The sequence below is a fragment of the Tenrec ecaudatus genome, chromosome 4 (assembly GCF_050624435.1).
Source record: "Tenrec ecaudatus isolate mTenEca1 chromosome 4, mTenEca1.hap1, whole genome shotgun sequence".
NCBI classification, from domain to species: Eukaryota; Metazoa; Chordata; class Mammalia; order Afrosoricida; family Tenrecidae; genus Tenrec; species Tenrec ecaudatus.
In genome coordinates this window covers 91,726,901-91,752,520 of record NC_134533.1, presented here as the reverse complement: position 1 = coordinate 91,752,520, position 25,620 = coordinate 91,726,901, and the positions used below count along the sequence as shown (strand labels likewise).

The 25,620-nt window shown below is 44.8% G+C and overlaps 1 protein-coding gene and 1 pseudogene across 1 annotated transcript; both read right to left on the bottom strand.

Moving 5' to 3' along the window:
* Window positions 1-1,991: 1,991 nt before the first annotated feature.
* On the bottom strand, window positions 1,992-6,347 carry FUT4 (fucosyltransferase 4). The gene has a single exon (XM_075546469.1). It carries the CDS (start codon window positions 6,345-6,347, stop codon window positions 5,142-5,144), a length of 1,206 nt encoding a protein of 401 aa, XP_075402584.1. The 3' UTR covers window positions 1,992-5,141.
* A 17,203-nt stretch (window positions 6,348-23,550) lies between these two features.
* On the bottom strand, window positions 23,551-23,650 carry LOC142447464 (U6 spliceosomal RNA; annotated as a pseudogene).
* Between the last annotated feature and the right edge of the window lie 1,970 nt (window positions 23,651-25,620).

Genomic DNA, 25,620 nt, shown 5'->3' with positions numbered 1-25,620 from the left:
CTACTCTGTAAGGCATGGGCTTGCCATGAGTCGGCTGTTGATAGCAGCTAAGGACAATTGTCAGGCATTTGGCTCCTCCTCCAGAGATCTAAGGCACAGTCCCCTTTAAAAATACGTACTCCTAAAGCTGAATCAGATTCTCCCTCTGTGCTGGCCAGTTTAAAGTCAGCTTACTGACGAATAACTGATGAAGTCATTTCCGGAATGTAAGGAGGGCACACTGGGAGATGAACTGGCTTTTCTAAGCCCTAGGGAGCCAGTTAGTAGAATGATAGTAAGTGGAACGAAAAGGTCCCAAGAGATGGTTTTGTCCAACTCTGCTCCCCTCCCTGCCCCCCTGCATTTTTCAGCTCAAGTGGCTGAGGCTCCACAGGGTGGGCTCTGCACACCCACAGCTGGTTCTGCCAGGGCTCCTGTAGCCCTAAGCAAGTACTCCAAGTGAACGTTTCTGAGTACTTTCTATGTGCCCAGCACTGTCCTGAGCACTCGGTTTTATCTAACCCTTCCTCCCAACATTCCATCAATTATATATGATGGTCTTCCATTTCAGGTAAGATTATCAAGGCACAGAAAACTTAAGTAATTTTCCCAGTAGGAAATGTTGCAAAGCTAGACCAGAAACCCAGGAATCATTGCCTCCATCTTAAATGCCTTCTGAGAAACCCCCTGCAGGTAGCTTCTCAGTCTCTCGCATCTCTAAGTCTACAGCAAGACTGGCAGGTGATGGCCCTCCAGTCAAATCCATCCATCCGAGCATTTGTTGTGGTTGCTTTTTCCAGAAAACTGCTGAGTTCCACAGTGGCTACAGACTAGTTGACTGGCAAAGCCAGAAACAATCTCTGATCCAAACTCAGGAGCCCTCGTGGCATAGTGGGTCATGTGTTGGCAGTTCAAAACCACCAGCTACTCCATGGGAGAAAGATTCGGCTTTCTACTCCCATACAGTTATAGCCACAGAAACCCATAGTTGTACCCTGTCCTATCAGGTTACTGAGTTGGAATCAGCTCGAAGGCAGTGATTTTGGATTTTGAAATCCACTCAAGTTAAATGGCAAGAACAATTCTTAAGATAAGGGTTGACAATCCCTCAGCTAAAAACCAAACTCACTACATGGAGTCAATTCCAGCTCATAGCAACCCTCTAGGACAAGGTAGAAGGGTCCCCTATACGTGTCTGAGACTATAATTCTTTACAGGAGTAGGAAGCCTCATCTCTCACCAGAGGAGCAGCTGGTGGTTTCGAACTGTTGACTTTTAGGTTAGCGGCCCAACACATAACCCACTATGCCACCTGAGTTCCAGCACCCTGTAATCACATAGTTCTTTACAATGGACCTGGAGCCTGGGTGGTATAGTGGATTAAACCTTGGACTGCAAACTGCAAGGTCAAATGTATGAGTCTGCACACTCCTCCACTGAAGAAAAAAAAGACTGTCTGTTTCTGTAAAGATGTAGTCATGGAAACCCTACTAGGAGCAAACCTATTCTACCCCATAGAGTCGATTATGAGTCGGAATTAACTCGAGAGAGACGGGTTAGGGTTGGTTTTATAATGTACAAAGCTTGGGTTGCATCATCACATTTAACGTTGGGTTTGTTGGGGTGGCTCACAATTATAAAGACGGCCAGGACTCAAGGGCATGTAGGTAACTTGCCTAATCAGAGCAAAGGAGCAGAAAGTGGCAGAACCACATAGCCATGGTCTGACTTCCAATTGCAAGCTCTTTCCATGTAGCTACTCGGTGTCCCCTAAATTATTGCTAGAGAAACACTTGGAAACTGCAAACTGCCTGAAACACTGAGAGCAAGTCTGACAGCCATCTGGACCCGTTTGCATGATGCCAGGTGCCCTCAGGTAATGAGCATCATCCAGTGCTGAAAAGACTACTGAATTTGTAACACTTTTAAAAGAAATGTTTATTTCTCAAAGAGCATGGCAATCATAAGAAATAGATTTTGAAATATGTCTTCATTATGTATTCATGCACGTGAAGTCTGAACCTACTTCAATCTAGATAGAACGGGAAAAGTCCCCAAAATGAGCAACTGCCACATTTCTCTCCTTGAGCCTATAAAAAATTCTACTTGTTCCACACCAAACAATGTACGTGTAAGATTGCAACTGTGCCTTCCTTGTGGCAAATCTTCAATCAGTATGCTGTCAGCGTTAAATGAACTCAATACGCTGAAGACCTCTAGTAATAAACTCATCATACATATATGAACATTAGGCTTGTTTAACAATCTTAGGTTTATTAACTATAAGCTTAACAAAACAAATTCTTTTCAAGGAAGCATCATCTGCAAATTCAAGTTCAATTTAAATGGCAAGAATGATTCTTGAAATAATATGGCTGAGCACAATTGGAACACTTGAGTCTGAAATGAAGGAGCTCAGCCTTTCTTTTAATTTCAGATGTAAAATACCTTGATATTTAAGTTTTATTCATATACAATGGGTATTGAGACACCCTAAAAGCAAGTTAACAAGGGAGGTTGGGTGCACCCTGTTAAGCACCTTCCACCTGCAGTATTTTATTTCCTGAGCTATGAAGTGTTTTCCTCCCCCATTACAGATAAGAAAAGGCACCCAGGGGGGATAATGATACATGTTGTGCTGTAAGAGTAGTAGTTTGAAACCACAGGAAAAAAAAGAGGATTTCTACTCCCATAAAGAGTTACAATCTTAAAGAGGACTTGATGCAAAGGGCTTAAGTGGAGAGCAAATGCTTTGAAAATGATGAGGGCAAAGAATGTACAGAAGTGCTTTACACAATTGATGTATGTATGGATTGTGATGAGAGTTATGTGAGTCCCTAATAAAATGTTTTTAAAAAATAAAATAAAAAGATAAAAGGGCAAAAAAACAAACAAAAAAAAGAGTACAATCTTAGAAAGCCACAGGGGCAGTTCTACCCTGCCCTGTACGGTTGCTAAGGCTCAAAATGGACTTGATAAGTCTTTTGGGTTTGGTTCACAAAGGAGGAAGCTGAGGCTCAAAGTTCACTAATTTGCTCAAGGTCTTTGATTATAAACCAGATTACCTTTAAAATCCAAGCCCTTTCCCACTGCTCCACATAGATTCCCAATAACACTAAGTCTCTCATGAACACTCATTTTAAGTACAGAACTTCACCTTTATTGAATGGTTGGCACATTACCATTGTGATTCTGGCACACTATAATACTCTGAGAAACTTGTTCTTCCCTTCACAGATTTCGATTTGTCCTTGTAGGAAAAAGCAGGAGTAGAGGCCCCTACAATTACACGAGTTTTTCTACCAACCTTGCAACGAATACAAATAGAAATAATCCTTAAGAACCAACACTTCCAATCACGTACAACTGATGTTTGCATGAGAACTCTGCCCACAGTTATTTCATGGAGGGACGTTTCATAATATGAGAGGGAGTAAACAAAAACAAAAACCCAGCATTACTTCAGACTGTCAATGAACTGACTTTCTAATCATTGATTGGTGGTGGTCAGCAGAACACAGAGTGCCATTTCAGACAAATGGGGTCTCCCAACAGTTTGAGCAGGGTTCACTAATTTGGGAGGGAGGGCGGCCAGGGCAGTGTTAGAGTGTAAGAGCCTTAAAAAGTGGGGACTTTGCCTTATGTCTTTTTAAAACCTCACCGATGTTTGGCACAGGGTAGACTGCTAATAGGCTACCGAATGAACAACTTTTAAGGTTGATGCATATCTTTTCAGAGCTGCTCCCATGGCAGAGTCTCAAAGGGCTAAGAAATAGGAGGATACACTATTCTGTGCTATTAGGCAAACTAGGCGGGAAACCTGCTGGTACTGGGGAGAATTACAGATATAACCGCTAACAAGAGACAGAGAAGTCCATTGTAGGCACTAATTTAGCCCCATTCTCTAGGAACTAAACATTTAACTGAAAATGGGCAGAAACCTAGAAACGGCCACTAACAGACACTGTAAAAGAGTTTTCCTTTTGCATGATTCCACCCTCTCTGCCAACACTCTGCAGGGCTGGCATCCGCTTTAAAGGTCAAGTCCAGTAATGCGGAACATCAAGTCAAGCTGTGACTTCCTTCTTTTCTGTTTGTCAACAGGGGCTGGTTTTCTGAAAGAAGGGAGAAGGTTGTTTCTGCCTTGTTTCCACCTGTGTGATTTTCATATGCCTTTTTTGAAAAGTTATAAAAACACAGAAAGGTACAGAAAGAATAAATTAAGAAATGATTATTCACATCATAAAGGGATTCTCCAGAGTTCCTTCCTTTAAATACCAGACAAACTCCCTCAGGGCTTTTACTTGGGACTTGACTTAAAGGCAGCTCTTTAGAAATACATTTCTTGTGTAAAGTGAGGTACATCTATTGTTCATTTCGATCCTTCTCCAAAAACAATCCAGCATCTGAGTTCCATCCACAGGGCACGAAACAGTGCCTATAGCTTCTCCCACCTCCTTCTTCAGGAGCTGAGGCTTTAAAGAACCCAGCCAAGTAAGAGAAAGCCCCATTTGTGAACAGCATCCTTCCACTATTCGGCAGTTAAGTCTCCTTGTAAACCCGGGTGTTTGCTTCACATTGGCTCAGGGGCCAGGGTTATGTGTGACATAAGGAGGAAGAGACTCAAAGGCTTCTGGGAGTTATGTTAGCTCTTCTCTGCATGCACTCAACTCCTGACACGGGAGTTCACTAACAGCAGAGCAGCTCAGTTCCTGCACACTCTGCCATCAAGTGGGTTCCTACTCAGAGCGACCCTATAGGGCAGGCTAGAACTGGTCCGTGGGTTTCTGAAACGGGACATCTTTACAGGCATAGAAAGCCTCATCGTCTTTCTCTGGTGCAGCAGCCGGTCGTTTCAAACTGCTGACCTTGTGGCTAGCCGCCCTACACGAAACCCACTACGCCACCAAGGTTCCATGCTCAATTCCTAGTTGTGCAAAAAAAAAAACCCACCCCAAAACATACGGGATTCTAGCCGCCCCCCCCCCACGCACACACACCCAATCTTTGTGCTTTAAAATATTAACTGGTAAGTCACTTTCCACATAGAGCAAACTGAGAGTGTAGAGAACGTGGTCCCATGATACGCACTCAAGATGCACAAGCAAAGGCTCCCAGAACGAAAGAGCTGGCTTCCCTGAGTCACCCAGGGGACTGCAGTGTCATCGTTCAAACCAGTGTGCCAAGTTGCGCACGCTCTTGGGCCGGTCCCCAGCCGTCTGCACAGCCTGGCAGGTCCGGCACCATGGCTCGTCCCAGAAGGAGGTGAGGTGCACGGCGTAGCGCCGGCGCCAGTGGAAGTAGCGGCGGTAGGCGGCCGGGTTGCCGTCCAGGAATTGCAGGTAGGCGGCCAGGGAGGCTGCACTGGGGAAGTCGTCCACGTGGATGAAGGCACCGCGGGGCAAGAAGCGCTCGTAGTTGGCTCGAGTGGGGCCCAGGACCACAGGCACCGTCCCGGCCAGCAAAGAGTTGCGCCAGAGCTTCTCGGTGATGTAATCCAGGTGCTGCGAGTTCTCGAAGGCCAGGTAGAACTTGTAGCCGGCCACCGTGTGCACGAGCCCGCTGTCGGGCAAGGGCCGTCCAGGCCCGCCCTTGCCGAACACGTCGATGGCCACGTGCTGGCTCAGCTGATGGTAGTAGCGGACTCGGGAGTGGCGCTCGTTCCAGTGGCTCACCACCCAGGCCACCAAGCCCCGCTTCCGGGCCAGCGACGGGGCCAGGCCTGGCGGTTGGTCACTGGGGTGGCTCCTGGGGTAGAGGTAGCCATAAGGCACGAAGATGTCCGAGTCGGCCCGGTAGGAGAGCGTCCAGTTGAAGAGGTCACCGGGCAGGTTTCGCAGCCCCGGGGAGTGGGAGGGCGACTCGAAGTTCATCCACACCCAGCGCTGACCTGGGGGCCGGCGTCCCCACTCCGTCAGCGCTCCGGCGGCAGCCTCTTCCTCGTCGTCCAACACCCGCAGCTCCAGGGTCTCGGCAGAGCGCCCCGGGGCGTCCCAGGGAGGGGGCCAGTCGGGGGGCCCCTTCACCAGGTCCCGGTGGTGGAAGAGCACGGCTTGTGCCTCCCGGTAGGCCGAACGGTCTGTGAGCAAGCGACAGCCACTGATGTTGAAGCGCAGCCAGCAGTCGGGGGGCGGTCTCGGGGCGCCGACACTGCGCCCCCGGAACGGCTCCCACCACAGCAGCACGCCCACCGGCCTCGGGGGGGTCGGGGGGGCCCAGGGCAGCGGCGGCAGCTGCCCGCAGAAGGCGTAGGCGGCCAGCAGGGTGCCCAGCAGCAAGGCGGCCGCCAGCGCCGAGGCAGTCCGGGGCAGCCCGGTGCCAGCGCGCCGCCCGCGCCGCCCGCGCCGCCGGCCCCACGGCGCCCCCATGGAGCCGGCGCGCGGAGCTGCAGATGGCTGCGCGGCCGCCGACCTGGAGCTGCGGCGCCCGCGCTCATGCTGCCGCTCGCCGCTGGTCCAGCACCGGGAGGGGGCGGTCCCGCAGTCCGCAGGCCAGTGGCCTCGGGGCCCCTCCCTCCGCGCCCCCGGGTCCCCAGCTCTCAAGTCCCCGGAGGGATGCGCCTCCAGGGCAAAGGGAGCCGCGTTGGCAGCCCAGCCCCGACCGGTCCCGTCCCTCCCCTCCACGGCGCCCCTCCCCAGTCCAGCAGGCTCGACCAGGCCCGGGGCGCTTCCTGCTGCGCCTCCGTCCACTCCCCACCTTTCCCGGGGCTTTAGGGCTCCGGGGTTCAGGGTCCCACCCCGCAGACGCCTCCCATGCTACTTGGGATTCGGTCTCTGGAGGCCCCCCGGCTTTGCCACGCTCGCGCACTTCCTGGGGTCCCCACAAGTTGCTTCCCCGCCCGCGCTCACCGATGCCCCACTTTTGTCTTCCAGAGTTCATCCCCAGAGAGCCTTAGTGGGGGCGCGAAAGCCGGCGCGGTCGGGGACGGTAGGGGGTCCCCGGGCTGAGCCTCCTCGCTGGACCTCGAGGTTCAGAGTCCGTTTCCTTGCTTCCTTCCGCAAGCCAGATGGAGTTAGCACAGTCAAGGTTGCAGGGCCGGCCGTGGCATTGGCCCATTGTGAAGTGTGCCACACCCCCGCCCCCACCTTCGCGGCCGCAGTAGTTATGTCTTTTGGGAAATCAACTTTTTTAAGGTCCTCAGTGAGAGCATCACTATTAATTTTACTAGGCATTTATGAAACGATTCGATTTCTGTGCACAGGATTATGCATAATGCTACTATGAAATGAAGACGTGGTTACGTCTTGTGGCTCCGAAGTTTAAGACACCATGAGTATGTGCCGCACAAGCCACTTCAGATAGAGCAAGGAGGCCACAAGCCAGGCAGCTCCGTAACTGTTTGGGGAATTGTTTCCTTAAGACTTGAATTTTAAATAAATAAATAAAATTTTTAAAGACTTGCATTTAAGTCTTACAGTTTGAACTTTTATGTCATGGTGGCAGTGGGTTGCTGAGAGGGGTTACGTTGTTCAAATTTTTTTTTTAAAGAGGATTCGCAACAGGTCACTGGTGGGGCATCTGACCCAAGGAGATGAAGACGTTGGCATTGGCTTTTGTCATGAGTCACAGCTCAGCTATGCACTGTGGGAGTTCCCCAGCCTGTGACAGGGTGCTGAGGAAGACAAACAGACATGGTTAGGAATGGTGCCAAATTGCCAGGTGGTTTTTTTAATTGTTGTTACCTTGTTTTGTTTTTAAATTTGTCAGTTTTTTCTTGCTTGCTTTTTTCATCGTTGTTTGAAAACACACACAGTAAACCAAGCACCAGTTCCACAGACTCTGCCTGGAGACCTCAGTGACACTGCTACACTCTTCAAGCTGTGGGACCATGCTCCAGGCTCTTCTCTGAATTGTTTGTTCCTCCCTGCCCTCCAAGCTTTTTGTCTAACCTTTCAAGTTGCCTTTGTCAATTAGATCCCATATAGATCTTTAAAGGAACATTTAACTTGTGTGTGGCCCCAAATGACTTCTGTTTCATAAAGGAGCTCCCTAAAGGAGCGGTGGTGGTGTTGGGGTCACCCACTGGTCAGAAGGTGGAAATCGCCAGCATGGTGACCCTATTAGGACAGGGCAGAACTTCAGGTGTCTGAAACTGTACATCTTTAGGAAAGCTGAAGCCTTGTCTCTCTCCTGAGATGTGGCTGGGGAGTCCGAATTAGAGACCTTGTGGCTAGCGGCCCACTGCCCAACCCACAGCACCGTCATCAATGAAGTCCCTCGATGCAGTGGAACGGGAACACTGGCCTGACTGGTTCCGAAGCACTCGTTTCTGTCATTCTTCGGCCAATATGGGGTCTGGGGCAGTTGAAACACTGCTTGGATGAAAGTGAGCAAAATTAGTGACATAGCAACAACTGGGGGGAATAAATAGGTAAACACGTGCTGCTCCTGTAGCAAGGGGGGGAAATTCCAAAGTGGGACAGCCAACTTTGCTGATTTCAAGTTGAATTTACTGTGGCCGAAGGAACCACACAGCTTTACATGATCTTACATGATGTCTGAAGGAAGAAACCACAGTAATAATGTCCATATTAATGATATCATTTCAACAGCCCCAACAAGAAGCTTGGGCCTGCACTTACTGTCGGTGATGCTTACTCTCAGTGATGTCTGGTGACGCAGCAGCGAAGTGCTCATCTGCTAAGGAAAAGGTGGCTTGAATCTACTTCCTTATTCAGAACCTCCACAAGAGTGTGAGCATCTGCTTCTGTAAAGCTTCCAGCCTTGGAAAACCCTATGGGATGGGTCTGTTCTGTCACATAGAGTCACTGTAAGTTGAAAAAAAAAACAAACCCAAAACCAAAAAAACCTGACTTGATGGCCCTTAGCAACAACAGTGGTGTCGATGCGATTCAACAGACAGAGACACGAATACCACTGTGCAGACAGACAGTCTAGCCTTCACCGAAGGCGCTGCTTCCATCCTGGCAGCACGACTGGGCTCTGCGTCCAAAGAAAGTCTCTCTTTCTTGAGGGAGCCCAGGGTTCAAAACTTTGTCTCTTGGCTCGCCCTGAAATAGCCTGCCACTCCTGAAGTCGGAGAAGAGAAACCAGATACAAATCAAAGAGCTGTTGTCCTGGAAGTCTGTCCCTGCATTCGCCAAAGACACCAGGTTGACAAGAGAAATTCAATGTTTATTTCCACGCGTGCTTACAACAGGGAACACTGCCAGGCTTGTCCTCGGAAATGTTTCAGAGTTCAGTACTGACCCAGCAAGTTAATATACCTTCAACGATGTGACAAAAACCAAACAAACAAGTTGTTGTTTTACAATGATTACAGGAAGAGATTAGCAGGCTTTTAATGATCACAAGATACCATTGAGACTGGCAGGGTTTTCGATGATCATTAGGAAAGCGTCTACAGGGACACTGCTCCTGAGGCCATCCCCCGAAACTTCAGGCACCCTGGTTTACTTCTTCCTGAGCCACGACATCCTTGCTGATGAAGATGATGGAAATTTTTTGTTTGTGGGTTTTTTAATTAATATTAATAAATCATTTTATTGGGAGCTCTTACAGCTCTTATAACAATCCATACATCAATTGTATCAAACTCATTTGTACATACATTGCCATCATCATTTTCAAAATATGTATATACTTGAGTATAAGGCAACCCGAATATCAGCCAAAGCACCTAATTTTACCATAAAAACTGCATTAAAAATGTGCTGAAAAACTTGGCTTATACTCAAGTATGTGCAGTATTTTCTTTCTACTTGAGTCCTTGGTATTAGCTCCTCTTGTTCCCCCCCTTCCCACCCTTCCACCCTCATGGACTACTGATAAATTATAAATTATTATTTCCGTATCTTACTCCATCCACTGTTTTCACCCATGTTTCTGTTGTTCATCCCCCTGGGGGGTAGGTTATATGTAAATCATTGTAGATGGTTCCACATTTCTCCCTCTCCCCCCATTATGGTATCGCTACTCACATTACTACTCCTGGGGTTTTTTTCTGGCCTGGATTCCATGTGTCAACAGCTCTAATCTATATCATTGTAAATGTTCTGGTCTAGCCGGATTTGTAGGGGGGCGGGGAGGAAGTATTAAAGAACGAGAGAAATCATGTGTGCTTTGTCAGTGTTATGCTGCACCCTGGCTGACTCATTCCTTCCTTGTGACCCTTCTGTGAGGGCATGTCCAATTGTCCATAGGTGTGCTGTGGGTCTCCTCTCTAACTCCCATCATTTGCAAGCTTACGGAATTTTTATTGGAAGGGCGGGAGCTGTTACATTTTGGATTTTCAACAAACTAAATCTTCAGTTATTTTATATTTCTAGTGTTTTGATTACAGGCAGACTGACTCCCCCTCTCTATCAGGACTGCCTAGTCACCACGCCCACTGGCCATCACTTCTCCCACAGCTCCTCTGAAGCTTTCTTGGGCCCTATTTCCCAAGCCTTGGTTTGAGAAATAGCAATGGGGCTCTGTGGCAGATTTTGATATAATGGTTTGCTGTGTTCCTTTGCTGAAAATATTTTAGTTTTGATGTTGCTGTTGTTTAGTTGTGGCACGAAGGAACCCTGGTGGTAGAGAGGATAAACCTTGGACTGCTGACTGTAGTGTTAACAGTTCAAACCCACCAGCCACTCTAATGGAGAAAAATGAGGTTTTCTGCTCCCAGAGAGATTTGCAGTCATGGAATCCCTAAGGGAACAGATCTACTCTGCGCTGCAGTGTTGCTATGAGTTGCTTGAAATAGAATCAATGGCGCTGTCTACGTGTATTCTGACATGACTCTTTTCCATGTCAAACTTGTAGAGCTATGTCTAAAGTGTTTCCTAAACAATGAGCACTGGAAATCAATTGCCTCGTATCGATGCTTGTAGAGCTCCATTAGGTTCAAACCTTGTTCATGCATGTAAACGTGCGAAAGCTCTAACTTCACTCAGTGACACTTACGTGAAGCCAGGATGTTCCAGGAACATGGAATATAACTGAACAAAGCAAATCAACCCACACGTTGAATTATAGGTTCGGAGCAGGTTGAGGACAGATGCTTTGAGTGTTACACTCTCACCGATCCTGCCCGTTTGCTTTTTCAAGCAGCATTTCCGTGTTACACAGTCCTTTGTTCGTTGTTTCTATATGGCTCAATGTGTAACAGCAGCATCGTAACTTAGGGATGATCAGGTGACCCTCTAGGAGAACTTGAAAGAGGAAAAAATTTATTAGCCGGTCACCCAGAGGAACTAGCATTCCAGAAGAGCTGGGTCCTGAATGTTGGGGAAAAGTAGCTTTTCTACTTTACGGGACCAAGCAAGGTCAGAGAAGTGTAATGGGTAGGGGTTTCGAATGCAGATGTGCTTGTTTGTAAAGGTGGAGGGGGATGAGGTGGAGTACGTTCCAGAATGAGGTGGCGCATGGGGTCAGGCAATGCATTGGATTTCTTTGCCAATGGTTAAAATTCCCTATTAGGATTTTCCCTGCAAGAGTAGAAAGTACCAGTAGGGGGACGTTAGGAAAAGACTTCCATGTCTTATGGGACAAAGTCGGTAAGTTTCATAGGGCCCCAGAACAATGAGCCATCTCCTCTGTCAGGTAGAACGATTAAGGCACCAGCCTATCTAGCAACTGTATGGATGGAGATGGCTTAAAGGCATCATCCCTGGTTATTGAGCTGAAGGAACTCAATGGAGGCTTAATCTGATTTGGGGGATTTTTGAAAATGGATTTTGGGTTTTTCCTGCTATCCATAGCCTTCTGCAAAAGAGAGTGTTCAGAATGTAAGCTCTAGCACACCAATCAAGCCCTGGCCTTCTAAGCCTTGAGCTGTGGAGTCCTGTGACATGTAGAGACGAGCCAGCCAGCCTGCTGGCATTGTCACGAGGTGGTAGATTTTCCGCAAAGTGATATATTCTTCCCTGTTCCTGATGACGTTGGTCTTTATGAACCCCCACGTGTGTGTTATCTATAGTTGACATTTGTAAGAGAACAACCTCGTATTGAAAACTACGAGCGAAAACACGCAGAGTTCTAGTTACTGTGAGAGTGTCGCCCTCCAATAAATGAGTCGCCTGTCCTCCGTTGAGTTTACGGTGCTTGTGGGTGAAATTCAGTCTTTCCAGGACAACAGTCCACTTTTGGAGGGAACAACAGTGAGCACTCAAGGTTAAGAAGGTCCTTTTGAGACTGACTGCATTTTAGAAAATGTCTGGGCAACTTTGACACATTTATGGTCTGTTAATAATGGCATTTGCCATTATTATTAATCTCTATATTTTAAGTTGCATGTAGTAGAAGTATTTAGGAGCGAAATGCTACATGGGATTGAGAAGGAGCTCAGAAGAACTGGAGGCTTCCGGCAAAGATGCAGGCCAGACTCCATTTCTGGGTCATTTACTGCTTCTCAGGAGCTGAGCTACCTGCATGCCTCAGGAAGCCTCAGGCTCTCTCTTCCCTCCCCCTTCCTCTCACAGCATGCGCCCAGGCAGAGCATTTATTCAGGCTGGCCCTTGAAACACCCATGAAACAGACTTTAAGATTAGCACAGTAATGTTTGAGGGGTGTGGGGGGAGGTCAGATGCTCACAGGCATCCTCCCTGAGGGCCATCAGTTGGCAGACTGCAATAGGCCCCACTCCCTGCTGTTAAGGACAGTGGATGCCTGCAGTCATCTATTTGGTTCCAGTAGGTGGGGTTTACACCCTACTGATAATGGATCCTATGGAGACCCAGAGAACAGGTAGAAGTTAAGCTGCCATCCTAAATCTAGGATCCGCCCATCTTGTCACATGATATCCCCAATCCCTCCTCTTCCTATTGTGTGTATGTCCCTAGACCACCCCCTCTCATTACTGTATTACCCTATAGCACAACCCCTTCCTGTGATGTATGTCCTCACCTGTAATTAGGGGGCTTGCATGTCCCCAGAGAAGATAAAAAGCCTGGGCTAGCATTAAATTCACTCTCTCTCCCTCCACGTGGACCATCAGGCGGGGCTGAGGTGAGCATGCTACCGTGAATCGTGTCTGACTCCATTTATTTCAATACTTCTCTTCTATCTCTCATGCTCTCTATAACTTTACTATGATCTTTACTTATTATCGCTGTACAATTGCGCCTACCGGACCCGTAATGATGTGCCAGGGGCTGGCTTCCCCTCACAGAGGGGTCTTGCTTTAAACCTGATTTTTGAAATATCAACCAATCAGAATTTTCTTGTAAATTCCCCGATCCTCTGTGTTTAACCTATATGAACATTTCCTCTCACTGCAAGACTTTACTGAATCTTTACAAGGTGCTGCCTGGATTATTTTTGTTTCTTCGATAAACTCTTTAACAGATACTCCAGTTTGCTCTTTGACAGGAGTTTATATAAAGAAAGGTAAGTTGGTAAAGGATATGGTTGACATTTACAAAATGTCAGACCCTAGACCCTGGACAGTGACAAGACTCCCTCAAAATTATTTCACTGATCTTGAAGTTTGAATCATTTAACAGCTTATCTTATGGCGTAGTGGAGCTTCAATTCTGAGTACCCATTTGCAGAAGGCTCTGGATGACCGTGAAAGACCATGATCCATTCACAGAAACCCCTTATGGATTAAACTGCCATTGATTTTCTTCCGGTCATTACCAAGGCTATAGATCATCTTGCCCTCCTGCAGAGTGCTTTGGAAAGTGGATCACCCCTTTACAGCCTTCCCAGGGAAGGCCAGTCTCTTGGGGGCTTGCCTGAATGTGTCCTTGTTGGATAGTACAGTCATGCCCTCTCAGTCGTGCCCTGGCTACCTTGGTCAAAAGGCCCTGGATCAATCATGTAAGCTTTTCCATCTAACATAATGTACCTGTCCAGTAGCATAGTTCTGTTCCACCTTCTAGAGCTCCCCCTGAAACTGATGCATCCATCTGTACCAATCATGAATTTGTAACAGTGCTAGTGGCCTTCCTCATCCCCATGGTATACCTCTGTCTTTGTCTCCTTTAAGACTTACTAAAAGTTTTCCTGAAATTTTATTTGAGATTGGAATCCATTTGCACCCCTAAATCATTAGTATATGAAGACTCTATTCTCGCCTTCCCATAGGCTGACACATTCATTAGCTTGGATAGGGCTTACTTATATTACAGTGGTTTATGATTCGTGGTTTATGACTCTTATATTGTTATAACTGTTAAGTTTCTTTTCTTTACAGTAGCCTCTTACAATACTGAAACTGTGTCATTGACTTTCTTCAGAATTTGTATCAATTACCGTGTACAGTTGTTAGAGATCATTCAAGGCTAAGACAGAGGCTGAGAATAATGTTAATTAAATTAACTAATAAAAAGTGAACTATATGAAGAAATCACAGGCTACAGAAACAATACCTTGAGAGTCATACCAGACACTAACAGGAGCAGGACAGACAATGTGATATGGGGGTGGGGAGAAGCATTTAGGAACTAGAGGAAAGTTGTATGTTTCATCGTTGCTACACTGCACCCTCACTGGCCTGTCTCCTCCCCGTGACCCTTCTGTAAGGGGATGTCCAGTTGCCTACAGATGGGCTTTGGGTCCCCACTCCGCACTCTCCCTCATTCATAATGATACGATTTTTTGTTCTTTAATGCCTGATACCTCATCCCATTGGCACTTCGTGATCACACAGTCTGGTATGCTTCTTCCATGTGGGCTTTGTTGCTTCTCAGTTAGATGGCCGCTTGTTTACCTTCAAGCCTTTAAGACCCCAGACACTATATCTTTTGGTAGCCAGGCACCATCAGCTTTCTTTGCCACATTTGCTTATGCACCCATTTGTCTTCAGCAATCATATCAGGGAGGTGAGCACACAATGATATGGTTTTTTGTTCTTTGATGCCTGATATCTGATCTTTCCTTTTGCTTTCTTTATGTATAATCATCTTGATGTCCTCCAGCAGCTCATCAGTGTCATTAATGTTCAATAAAGTGTCATTAATGTTCAATACAGCAAATAGAGTTGTTCTGAAAATTCAGGTGGGATCAACTTGAGGCTAAAATTTGCTTTTTATGGACTTGTTTTAGTTTTCTTCAGTTTCAACCTGAACTTATATATGATCCAGTGATGATATCTAGTGATGATATCGCTAGTGATTGATTCAAATAATTTAACAACTGGTTCATTGCCCTAATGACCATTTTAAGCATATATAAAAAAGACATACCAAAATGTAGTTTATTATTTCATACAGTTAATAAATACTTGAATAAAAATAAAAGATGTACACAAAACTAGATTATAAGAGTTTTAAAATATCAATACAGGAATATTAATGACCTGAGAGAAATAAAGCTATTATTTAAACTATTTCCATATCACTTCTTGGCTGGCATCCTTACTTGAACTCTTCAGTGATTATCCTGTGTGATTATCATCTTTTCACTGTAGGATTAGGATCCTATTTCTTTAGAAGCTGAACAATTAGACAGTAGTCATTGTTTGTCATATTAGAAACAGTCATATTGTTTGTCATATTAGAAACAGTTGGGCAATTTTTCTTCTCTGAGCATATTATATTAAATTTTTTGAAATTATATATTATGAAATATTTATTTCTAATTAAAAATAAATGAAATTTTGTCATGAAGCATGGTATAGCATGGGTCAGTCTTTTTTTTAAATCATTTTATAAGGGGCTCATGCAACTCTTATCACAACCCATACATGCATCACTTGTGTAAAGCACATTTGTACATTCATTGCCCTCATCATTCCCAACATATTTGCTCTCCACTTAAGCCCCTGGCATCAGGTCCTCATTTTTTGATCCTCCCTCCTCGCTCCTCTCTTCCTCATGAACCCTTGATGATTTATAAATTATTATTTTGTCATATCTTGCCCTGTCCGACATCTCCCTTCACCCCCTTTTCTGTTGTCCGTCCCCCAGGGAGGAGGTCACATGTAGATCTTTATAATCATTTCCCCTTTCCAACCCACTCTCCCTCCACCCTCCCAGTATCGCCACTCACATCACTGGTCCTAAAGGGATCATCCACCCTGGATTCCCTGTGTCTCCAGTTCCTATCTGTACCAGTGTACATCCTCTGGTCTAGCCAGACTTGCGAGATAGAATTGGGATCATGATAGTTGGGAGGGAGGGGAGGAAGCATTTAGGAACTAGAGGAAAGTTGTATTTTGCATCGTTGCTACATGGCACCCTGACTGGCTTGTCTCCTCCCTGAGACCCTTCTGTAAGGGGAAGTCCAGTGACCTACAAATGGGCTTTGGGTCTCCACTCCACACTCCCCCCCTCATTCACTATGGTAAGATTTTTTGTTCTGATGATACCTGATACTATATTAACTTTTGAAAACACCCTTTCTACTTCTCCTAAACTTACAGCAATTTTTCTGACAATTTTTTTAGCTCTTTGAACACTTTCAGGAATTACACAATTGACTGATAGTATCTCCTGTGAATTTGAGGTATAACACAAAGCAGCAACTTATGACAGCGTATCACCTCTGGTTGTTTGTCACTGTTTCTCTTTACATTTGTTTACTGAAGTAACAAACGCAAGGGGATTAGAATGTAGTATTTCATCAAATGTATAACATATTTTATGAAATGAAAACATAAATATTACAAGCATAGTTTCACCTAATGTTTTATACCTCTGGACAGAACACTACTACGGGCACTTAGAACACACCATTGTGCAGATTAACATTAAGAAAGAATAAGAAAAAAAGAAAGGAGTATAAATTTGTATTCACTACATTGGGCAGCTGCTCAGATGCCCACCTTGGAGAAAATCTTGATTACAAGTGCCAAACTCAACCAAAAATTAGGTATCCTTTCTGTCGAATCAGTGGAAACTGGTTAAATCCCACCACTGGTCTGTTCTACAGTCAGTTCCCGGCCTGGTTTTAGCTGAGGACATTGAGCCTCTCCATCATCCATTCCCACAGATGAAGTAAACCTGACTTCTGTGGTGTTGAAAAAAGGGTTTGCTATGAGCCAGTCATTAGTCTTGCAAAATTCTGTCATGCAATCTCTAGCTTCGTTTCTATCGCCAAGTCCTTATTTTCCAACTACGGTTCCTTCTTGTTTCCAATGTTTGCATTCCAATCACCAACAATGATTCATGCCTCTTGATTGCGTGTTTGATCGATTTCAGGCTGAAGACATTGGTAGAATCACTAACTCTAGAGATTGGTGCATGAATTTGAATCGTTGTACTACTGATTAGATTTTCCTGTACTTGGAGAGAAAGCCTGTCACAAAGAGCATTATTTTCGAAGACAGAACTTACAATGTGCTTCTTAACGATGGAGGCAACACCATGTCTCTTCTTGTGTCATTCCCAGAAGAGTGAATCATATGATTCTTTTTCTGATTCAAGATAACCAATACCTGTCCATTGCAGCTCACTAATGCCTAGGAAAACTATCTTTATGTGTTTCATTTCATTTTGGGCAACTTCTTATTTGCCAACATTAATACTTTGTACGTCCTAAGCCCTCATTATTAATTTATGTTTGCAGCTGTTTCTTCCTATTTGAGTGAGTCCTAGCCCACCAGCAAATGAAGTTTCAAAGGATTTCCTCCTGAAGGCTACTCTGTTCACATCATTAGGATGATTGAATCTACTTTGAGAAGGCAGCTCTTCCTCAGTCTTGTTTTGAGTGCCTTATGACTCAACTTGTGGGATTTTGTTGTTGTTGTTGTTGTTGTTGTTGAAGTTCTGCTTTTAGTCCTTAGGATCTTTAGTAACTATCACTGTTTCGATGGCATCCATAAGATTTCACTCACTGAATCCTCGGAAATGGACTGCCTTCTTGGTCTGACCCCTCCACCCCCACCGCCATATTTGAAATCTCAATGACATATCTGCCAGCATCGCAGTCTCCATCACAAAACACAAGTCACACATTGACCCACAAGTGGTGGCTCGTGACTGCTAGGTGACCTAAAATGGCAATCCATCACTCAGCCCAGATTCAAACTAAGAGTAAAGTGATAGTAAGTCCTTGCTACAGACAGCATTTTGAACTTTCAGACTTTGATGTTGCGTGTGCACCCACTGGAAAGAGGTACGCGGAAAGAGCTCCCGAAACCATCTGACTACACAAGCTGCCCGAGCCAGAAATCTTGCCCCAAGAAACACATACTGATTCTCGACTGAAACCACCTTACAAAAACTCATTAATTTATAAGCTCAGAGAGACACTGTCAGCTAGAGCAGATGTCCCCTGTGGAACTCATTTTCAGATTTCCATTCTTAATAAATACCTCAATGGAATTTTTACTCTCTAGCCTTTTTGTCCATGCCTGCCTTTGGGATCACACGTGTTCCGCACGCTGGGTTTGTCTTGGTTCCTGATGGCACCATTTTTGCCCCTCAGATAGTCCTGTGTGTTGTCTTACTCATAGTGACCCCTAAAGGAAGCGCAGAACTGCTTCATGTGTCTTCCTCCTGGGGAGCAACTGGCAGGTTTGAATCACTGACTTCTTAACCAGTGAGCATCCAGGGTTCTTCAATCTTGTGCTTCCTGTAAGTGGACATTATTGGTACTTCTAGCTATATTTTATTCAGGTTCACTTTTTCAGTGTGTAATGTGCTTCTTACACTGCTTCATCGGGTGGCACATGGTGCGTAATAGTTACAATTTTAATGACGCGAAGATTCATCAAGGGGTTGTGGCGGTGCCAGTCCAGCCCTCTCGACCCTGAAGAGTCTCCCATCAAACTGTTGGCTAATTCTTTTATCCACTGATGATCACAGACAGAGTGAAGTCATTTAGTGCTGTGGGGAGTGTAAAATGGTGATTTTATCTCTGATTGCTCACACAGTCATTAACTGAGGATCTAGTAAATCATTACTAAAAGCTTCCAGGACACTGGGTCACTATTTGCTCAGAAAAGATAGGATAATGATTCTTTCTTTTTACTTGCCACCTTTCTGAGTAAGAATGGATGCCTTCGTCATTTCAACGGGTGTTCAGAGAGAAGAGTGGACTTCAAGCTGTTCCTGCTGCTGGCCTTTCTTTGCTGTCCCCTATTTTAAAGGTATAATTATGAACTCATGGCATTTTATCTGTGCAGTGTGCATCCATTATTTTCCGCTCAAATATCCCTACCTTTGGCCAGTAGAATCCTTTCATTTTGGCTCCTGTCTTTGGAAGTTTCCTGTTTTGTGACGCAACAAGATACCCTGTGTATTTCCTGCCTCAAACCTAGAATCAGACATTCTGCCAAGAAACCATAAATTACTGTCCTTTCTTCTTCTTCTTCTCCCCCCTCCCCCTAATCCTCCTCCTCCTCCTTCTGACCTTGCATTAGAGGTTAAATTCTGAACACTAGATTAGCAAACCGTTATGGTTTACAGTGGGACTCCTAAATCCATTTTGAGTCTCCACATAGGTTCAGCCTCCATTGAGTTCTCTCTGACCATTGATAGGCTTTGAAAAGTTTTGCCCTCAGCAGTGTGTGTTTGAAAGTGGATTACCTCCACTCTCCTATCCAACCCAGACAGGGCCACTCTAGTCCTCAGGGGCTTGCCTGCGGGTCCCCGTCGTCATAGAAATTGGAGTACTAGGGTCACACTGTCCTGAGTCAGACTCTGGCCACCTTGGTGGAAGGGCCCTAAACTATCTTGTAGGCTTTTCTAATCTTCAGTGGTGTGTGCATCCCAATCATGAGCCCTTTCCCACTTGGACCCTCCTGCAACTGTGATGTATGGATCAGCAACGAGATGGCGTCGTGTGGGTTCCCTCTGTTCTCCTGCCCCTTTAAGTCTCTGTGACGTCTCAGACACCATTACGGCCCCGGGCTGATGAAGACCACCCTCGTGTGGACTTACTGTGTTTGCCTTGTTCAAGATTTAAAAAATGAGCCTCAATAAATTATATTTGAATTTGAAATTTCTTCTCTCTTAATCAACTCAGTGGTAGCATTTCTTGATTCTTCTGAGTTCTTTTCTACCTAAAACAAACGGGTGCTCCTTTTGTACAAGTCAACTTCATTACGGTGTCATGGAAGGAAGCTGGGGCTTTCTATTCCAGTGCAGAGTTGCCGTCTCAGAAACACACAGGCGCAGTTTTACCCTGTTCTACAGAGTCACCGTGGGTCGGTATTGACTCCTTGGTAGTGAGTTTTTAGTTTAATTACGGTATAATTTCTGTATAATGAACCATAGTCATGTAATCCAAGTCATTTTACTTAATACAGCTAACTATGTATTCATTTACAAAGAAAGGAAACATGTTTGAAAAATAAATTAATAAACACTCAAAATTCACGGCAATGAAGTTGATGCTGACTACTCACGGTGACCTGTAGGACAGGACAGAACTAACTCTCTGGGTTTCCGAGACTGTAAACCTTTACAGGAGTAAAGAGCCTTGAAGAGCTGCTGGGAGTTTTGAACTGCTGGCCTTGCAGTTAGCAGCCCAATGCCTAACCACTACACCGCCAGAGGTTCTTCCTAATTCCTAAATAAGATCAAGGAGATGGTGGGGAGGCAGAAGAAGTCAGAACTAATTTGACTGACTCATAATCATGATGCCATCTTAATCATTGAGAAAGTCAAGCACTAGCATTCATATTTCCATCTTGTTTTGTGATAGTTGATGGCAGAGGGTAATTCTGAACTGATTCACCCTTTGGCGGAGGGGGTGTGCACATTAGAAGGATAACTCTGGAAAGCAAGCAAGTATTAAATTGTATGGCCTTGGTTAGGAAGCTGGTAGGAATCATATTGTATCCTTCAAAACTCGCTTTGGCCGATCCTTCACGTTCTAGGGTGCAAAAGAAACACCAACTTTGAAATATAATTTAAGGAGACCATTCCTGATGTCTTGAACAGGAGAGAGACAAAGAGGAGGGAGAACGTTTACATGAGGTCATAAAGGCATTTACATGACATCATAAGGACATTTACTCAGACCTGATGGCTTAAGTAGGACACAGGAGGATGAAAGAAATTGTCACAGAATCATGACTGGTGGCAGATCAATACATCACATTGCAGATGAGAATACAGAAATGATAATGGGAACAAGATTGGGACAAGCAGTATGCTAGACAGAAGATCTTACAAGATAGGTCCAGGACCCTTGGACCAAAGCAGTCAGGGCACCCCAATACCCCAATCTCTATCAAGGACACACTCAAGCAAGCCCCTAGGGAAGGCTGAATCCATTTTATAATGCAGTCTGCCTAAGAGCAAGACTCTTCACATTCCTGGTTACCATCAGAAGGACTAATGGGGAGGCTCAAGTCACCTGCAAGGGGGAGACTCTGCAAATGGATTTTGGTCTTTCACTGGTGTGTATAACCTTCTGCAAACTTATGCTCCGAATTTAAGTTTTAATACAACCCTCTCCTTTGATCATGGATTTTATTAAAAAGCTTTCATCACACGCAAGCTGGGGTGCCTTTTCAACATAAGGTAACCGACACCTTTTTTCGTTGGTAACTTGGTTTTAAAACAGGCCTTTAAGATTCTTTCCAATAGCCGAGAACCATCTGCTTTCTTCACTGTGCTTTGCTCTAGCATACAGATGGAATAAGTATGGTGGGAGGAGGCAACCTCGACAACTCCCTCTTGGTCCATGTACAAATTCTGCGTGCACACAGTGACGCGTTCTGGAATTCCCATTCTTCCCAAGGCTATCCAGAGATTGCTATGGTCCACACTGTCAAATGCCTTTGTAGAGTCAATAAAACACAAGTAAATATCCAAGACCCATATGGCATCTGCAATAATATTCTGTGCTTCACATCCTCTTCTGAATCCAGCCTGAACCTGTGGCAGCTTCCTGTCAAGTGTTGAGTGTTCAGAAAAATTTTACTTTCATGTAACATTAATGATATTGTTCTATAAATCTTTCATTCTTTGGGTCACCTTTCTTTGGAATGGGTGTAAATATGGATCTCTTCCAGTCAGATAGCCAAGTTGCTGTCTTCCAAATTTCTTGGCATCGACGAGTGAGTGCTTCCAGTGTTTCATCAGCTTCTTGAAACACTTCAATTGGTATTCCACGAATTCTGGGAGCTTTGCTTTCTCCACAGTTCATAGACATTCTTGTAAAGGTGAAACTGAGGTACAGGGAGATGGACAGACATAACTGACTGGACAAGGGAGAGCAGAAACAAAAAAAAGCTTTATTGGGGGGAGCTCCAGATGAGGTCCCATGATCTAGGCCGACAGGTCAGGGAAGTCGTGCTCAGCAGCTGGGGGCATGGGTTTTTAAAGGGGTGGTGAGGAATGATGTATGGTAATTATGGCAATTAGCATATGGTGTCTGGACACTTTGAGAATTGCTTGTTGACTCCTTGTGGCTTTCTTTGAACCGGGAACATCTGGTTTTACCGGTTATCTTATCTGGCAGCTGTCTGCTGCTGACCTTCCAGGGAAGCACCTGCAGGGTCCTGACCTGCTTCAGCTTAGTCCAAACAATTCTAAAACCTTGCTTGGGTATAACCAAATCGGTTGAGAGGTGGGTACCCAGGTCTTGTGTAACCCACCTGCTAGTCCTCCAACCTCTTCTTCTTCAGTTGCCTCTCCTCCAGCTCACATCCTTGCTTTTCAGAATTGAACTTTGGGATAAATTCATCAGCCTACATGGAAGACCGCTTTATAAATGTTCACATGACATTCCTAAGTTTCCTTAGTCCTCCACCTGAGGTCATTGTCAAGAGAAGTATTTATTTTAAGACACCGCAGTTTCTTCATGAGGATACGTGACATAAATTTGTATCTGGCATACGTAAGTACCAATACTTAGTCTGTTTTTCCTGAAGAAAAAAATTTTTTCAGTTATATAAACAATGTGAATGGCTTCAGTTACTAGGTTTTCCTTTCAGAATTGGTTGCTAAAAATCAAACTTGAAAACCATGACATTAGATTTTGGATGAAAGAACCTAGTAAAATATGAATCAGGGTGGTGAGGAGGAGGACAAAGATCTTTATGATCAATGCATACCTAAAATAACCCACTGCCATCGAGTCCATTTTGACTCATAATGGCTTTATCTAGAGTTTTCAAGGCTGTCTGCAACTCTATGGAAACAGACAGCCTCATCTTGTCTCATGGGGAACTTGAACTATCAACCTTATGGTCATCATTATAATGCTTACCTGAGAGCACCAGCAGGACTCCTAACCGACAACAAATCACTGCCATTGAGTCGACTCAACTCATGGTGATCCTTTTTAAATCATTTTATTGGGGGCTCATACAATTCTTAGCACAGTCCGTACATCCATCCATTGTGTCAAGCACATTTGTACACTTGTTGCCCTCATCATTCTCAAAACATTTGCTTTCTACGTGAGCCCTTGATATCAGCTCATTATTTCCCCCTCCCTCCCACCTCTCCCTCCCGCATGAACGCTTGATAATTTATAAATTACTATTTTGTCATATCTTACACTGGACGATGTCTCCCTCCACCCACTTTTCTGTTGTCCATCCCCCAGGGAGGAGGTTATATGTAGAACCTTGTAATTGGTTCCCCCTTTCCACCCCACCCTCCTTTTACCCTCCCGGTATCGCCACTCTCACCGCTGGTCCTGAAGAGATCATCTGTCCTGGAGTCCCTGTGTTTCCAGTTCCTTTCTGTACCACTCTACATCCTCTGGTCTAGCAAAAATATGGAGCACGTCACGAATTTGCGTGTCATCCTTGCGCAGGGGCCATGCTAATCTTCTCTGTGTCGTTCCAATTTTAGTCTATGTGCTGCAGCACTCATGGTGATCCTTACAGGGAAAATAAAAGGCCCCCTGTGGGTTTCTAAGATTATACATCTCAATGGGAACGGTCAGTTTCATCTTTCATCTACAGAACAACTGGTGAGTTAGCAGCGGCCCAACGTAGAACTCACGACAGCTGCAGAGCTCCATCATTAGGGATTCAAACGAAGGCAGGGTGTAAGCTAACAGAGGCAGGCTGTTACATCTTTCTCTTGCAAAGCGGCTATTGAGTTCAAACTCCAACCTTTCGGTACCAGCTACGTGTTTACACAGCCATAACCAGGGATCCTTGCTAGGAAAAAGAGACGCAGAGCCACCTCTTGCTGGAGAAAAGCTCCAAATAAACAGGAAGGTGCTTGTTTGTTAGCCTGGAGCCAGGTGAGCAAGAGAAGGGAAATTTCTGAGACGCCTTAATAAGGTCATCGGAGGTACTCAAGTGAGAACGGACATGATTTCTACTGGATGGAACAAGGTGGTGTTTGTGTGACATATGTTCTACATGTAAAAAGGTTGATAACAAAGATTTTTAGAAGGTTAAGATTCTGGATATAGATATTTAAAAAGTCTATTGAAAACGACAACATCTTAACAAAAATACAAATCAGCCACTCAAAAGTGGGCACAAGACATGAAAAGACAATTTACTAAAGATGACATGCAGCAGGTCAACAATCAGACAAAGAAATGCTCAAGTTCATTTGCGATAAGAGAAATGCAAATTACAACAACGAGATACCATCTTATACTGACACTCTGAGCAAAAAGAAAAACAGCAAAATAATAAATACTGGAGAGGAAGTGGAGAGACGGGAACACTCATCCACTGCGGGAGGAATTTAGAATTGTGCAACCACTATGAAAATCAGTATGGTGCTTCCTTAAACAAATGCAAATACAAATGCCGTCTCATCCCCAAACCACTCAACTTGGTATGTACCCTAAATAAAGAACAAAACACAAACCGATATATGCACACCTATGTTTACTGCAGCAATTTCTATAATAACAAAAGGATGGAAACAACCCCAAACAACAGAATATTATGTTCCCTTAAAAAACAATGATGTGTCTGTCAAACACCTTAAGACATAGACAAAATTAGAGAACATTATGCTTAGCAAAGTTAGTGAATCTCACAAAGATAAATCTTTTAGGACACCATTGTTGTTAAGGAAAAATTTTTAAATGGTGTCACACACACAAAAAAATAGACTTTAGACACTATGACGAGGCATTAAAACCCTCGGAATTCCTTATCCATCAGATCCCAACTTTGGCCTGAGCCGCTCTAAATGGAGGAAAAGGAACACTGAAGTGGACTTGGATTCTGAAAATATAGAAACAGCCAAGGCTATCTCTTCCTAACCCTTCACAGAGCACAGTGTGAGCCCTTGTAGGTGGGGAAGGGACACGCGCAGCCAACAACCCCTGTTGACTAAATCTATTACATTACAAACTGAGCCATGAACTTGAAAAAAGGTAAACTAGAGGAAGATTTTTCATGTGCAGACATGAAAGGAAGGCAAAAGAAGGGCGTGTGACCAGAATGCTCGGGAAAAAGAGCTTTTAAACAGGGATAATGGTGAGCCAAACACAACAGCTAGGTATAAAATGAAAACCCAGTGTCCAATGTTTTAAAAATTAATAAACATCAAAGGTCCCTGGGGTGGTGTAGTGGTTACACGCTGGTTACTGCAAAGTCAGCGGTTCAAAACCACCAGCTATTCTTCGGGATAAAGACGAGACTTCTCCATAACGATTTCCAGCCTCTGAAACCCACAAGGCCACTTATACAGTGCCCTAGAGGGTCACTATGAGTAGGAACTGACAGTGGGTTTTGAGTTAGTAAGCTTAGGACAAATGTGTGTAATTTACAAAAATGATCCTTTAATCAATGAACATGTTATATTACATAAGGTGGTATATGAAAGGTTTATATAGTATGCTTTCCATTGTTAAAAGTAA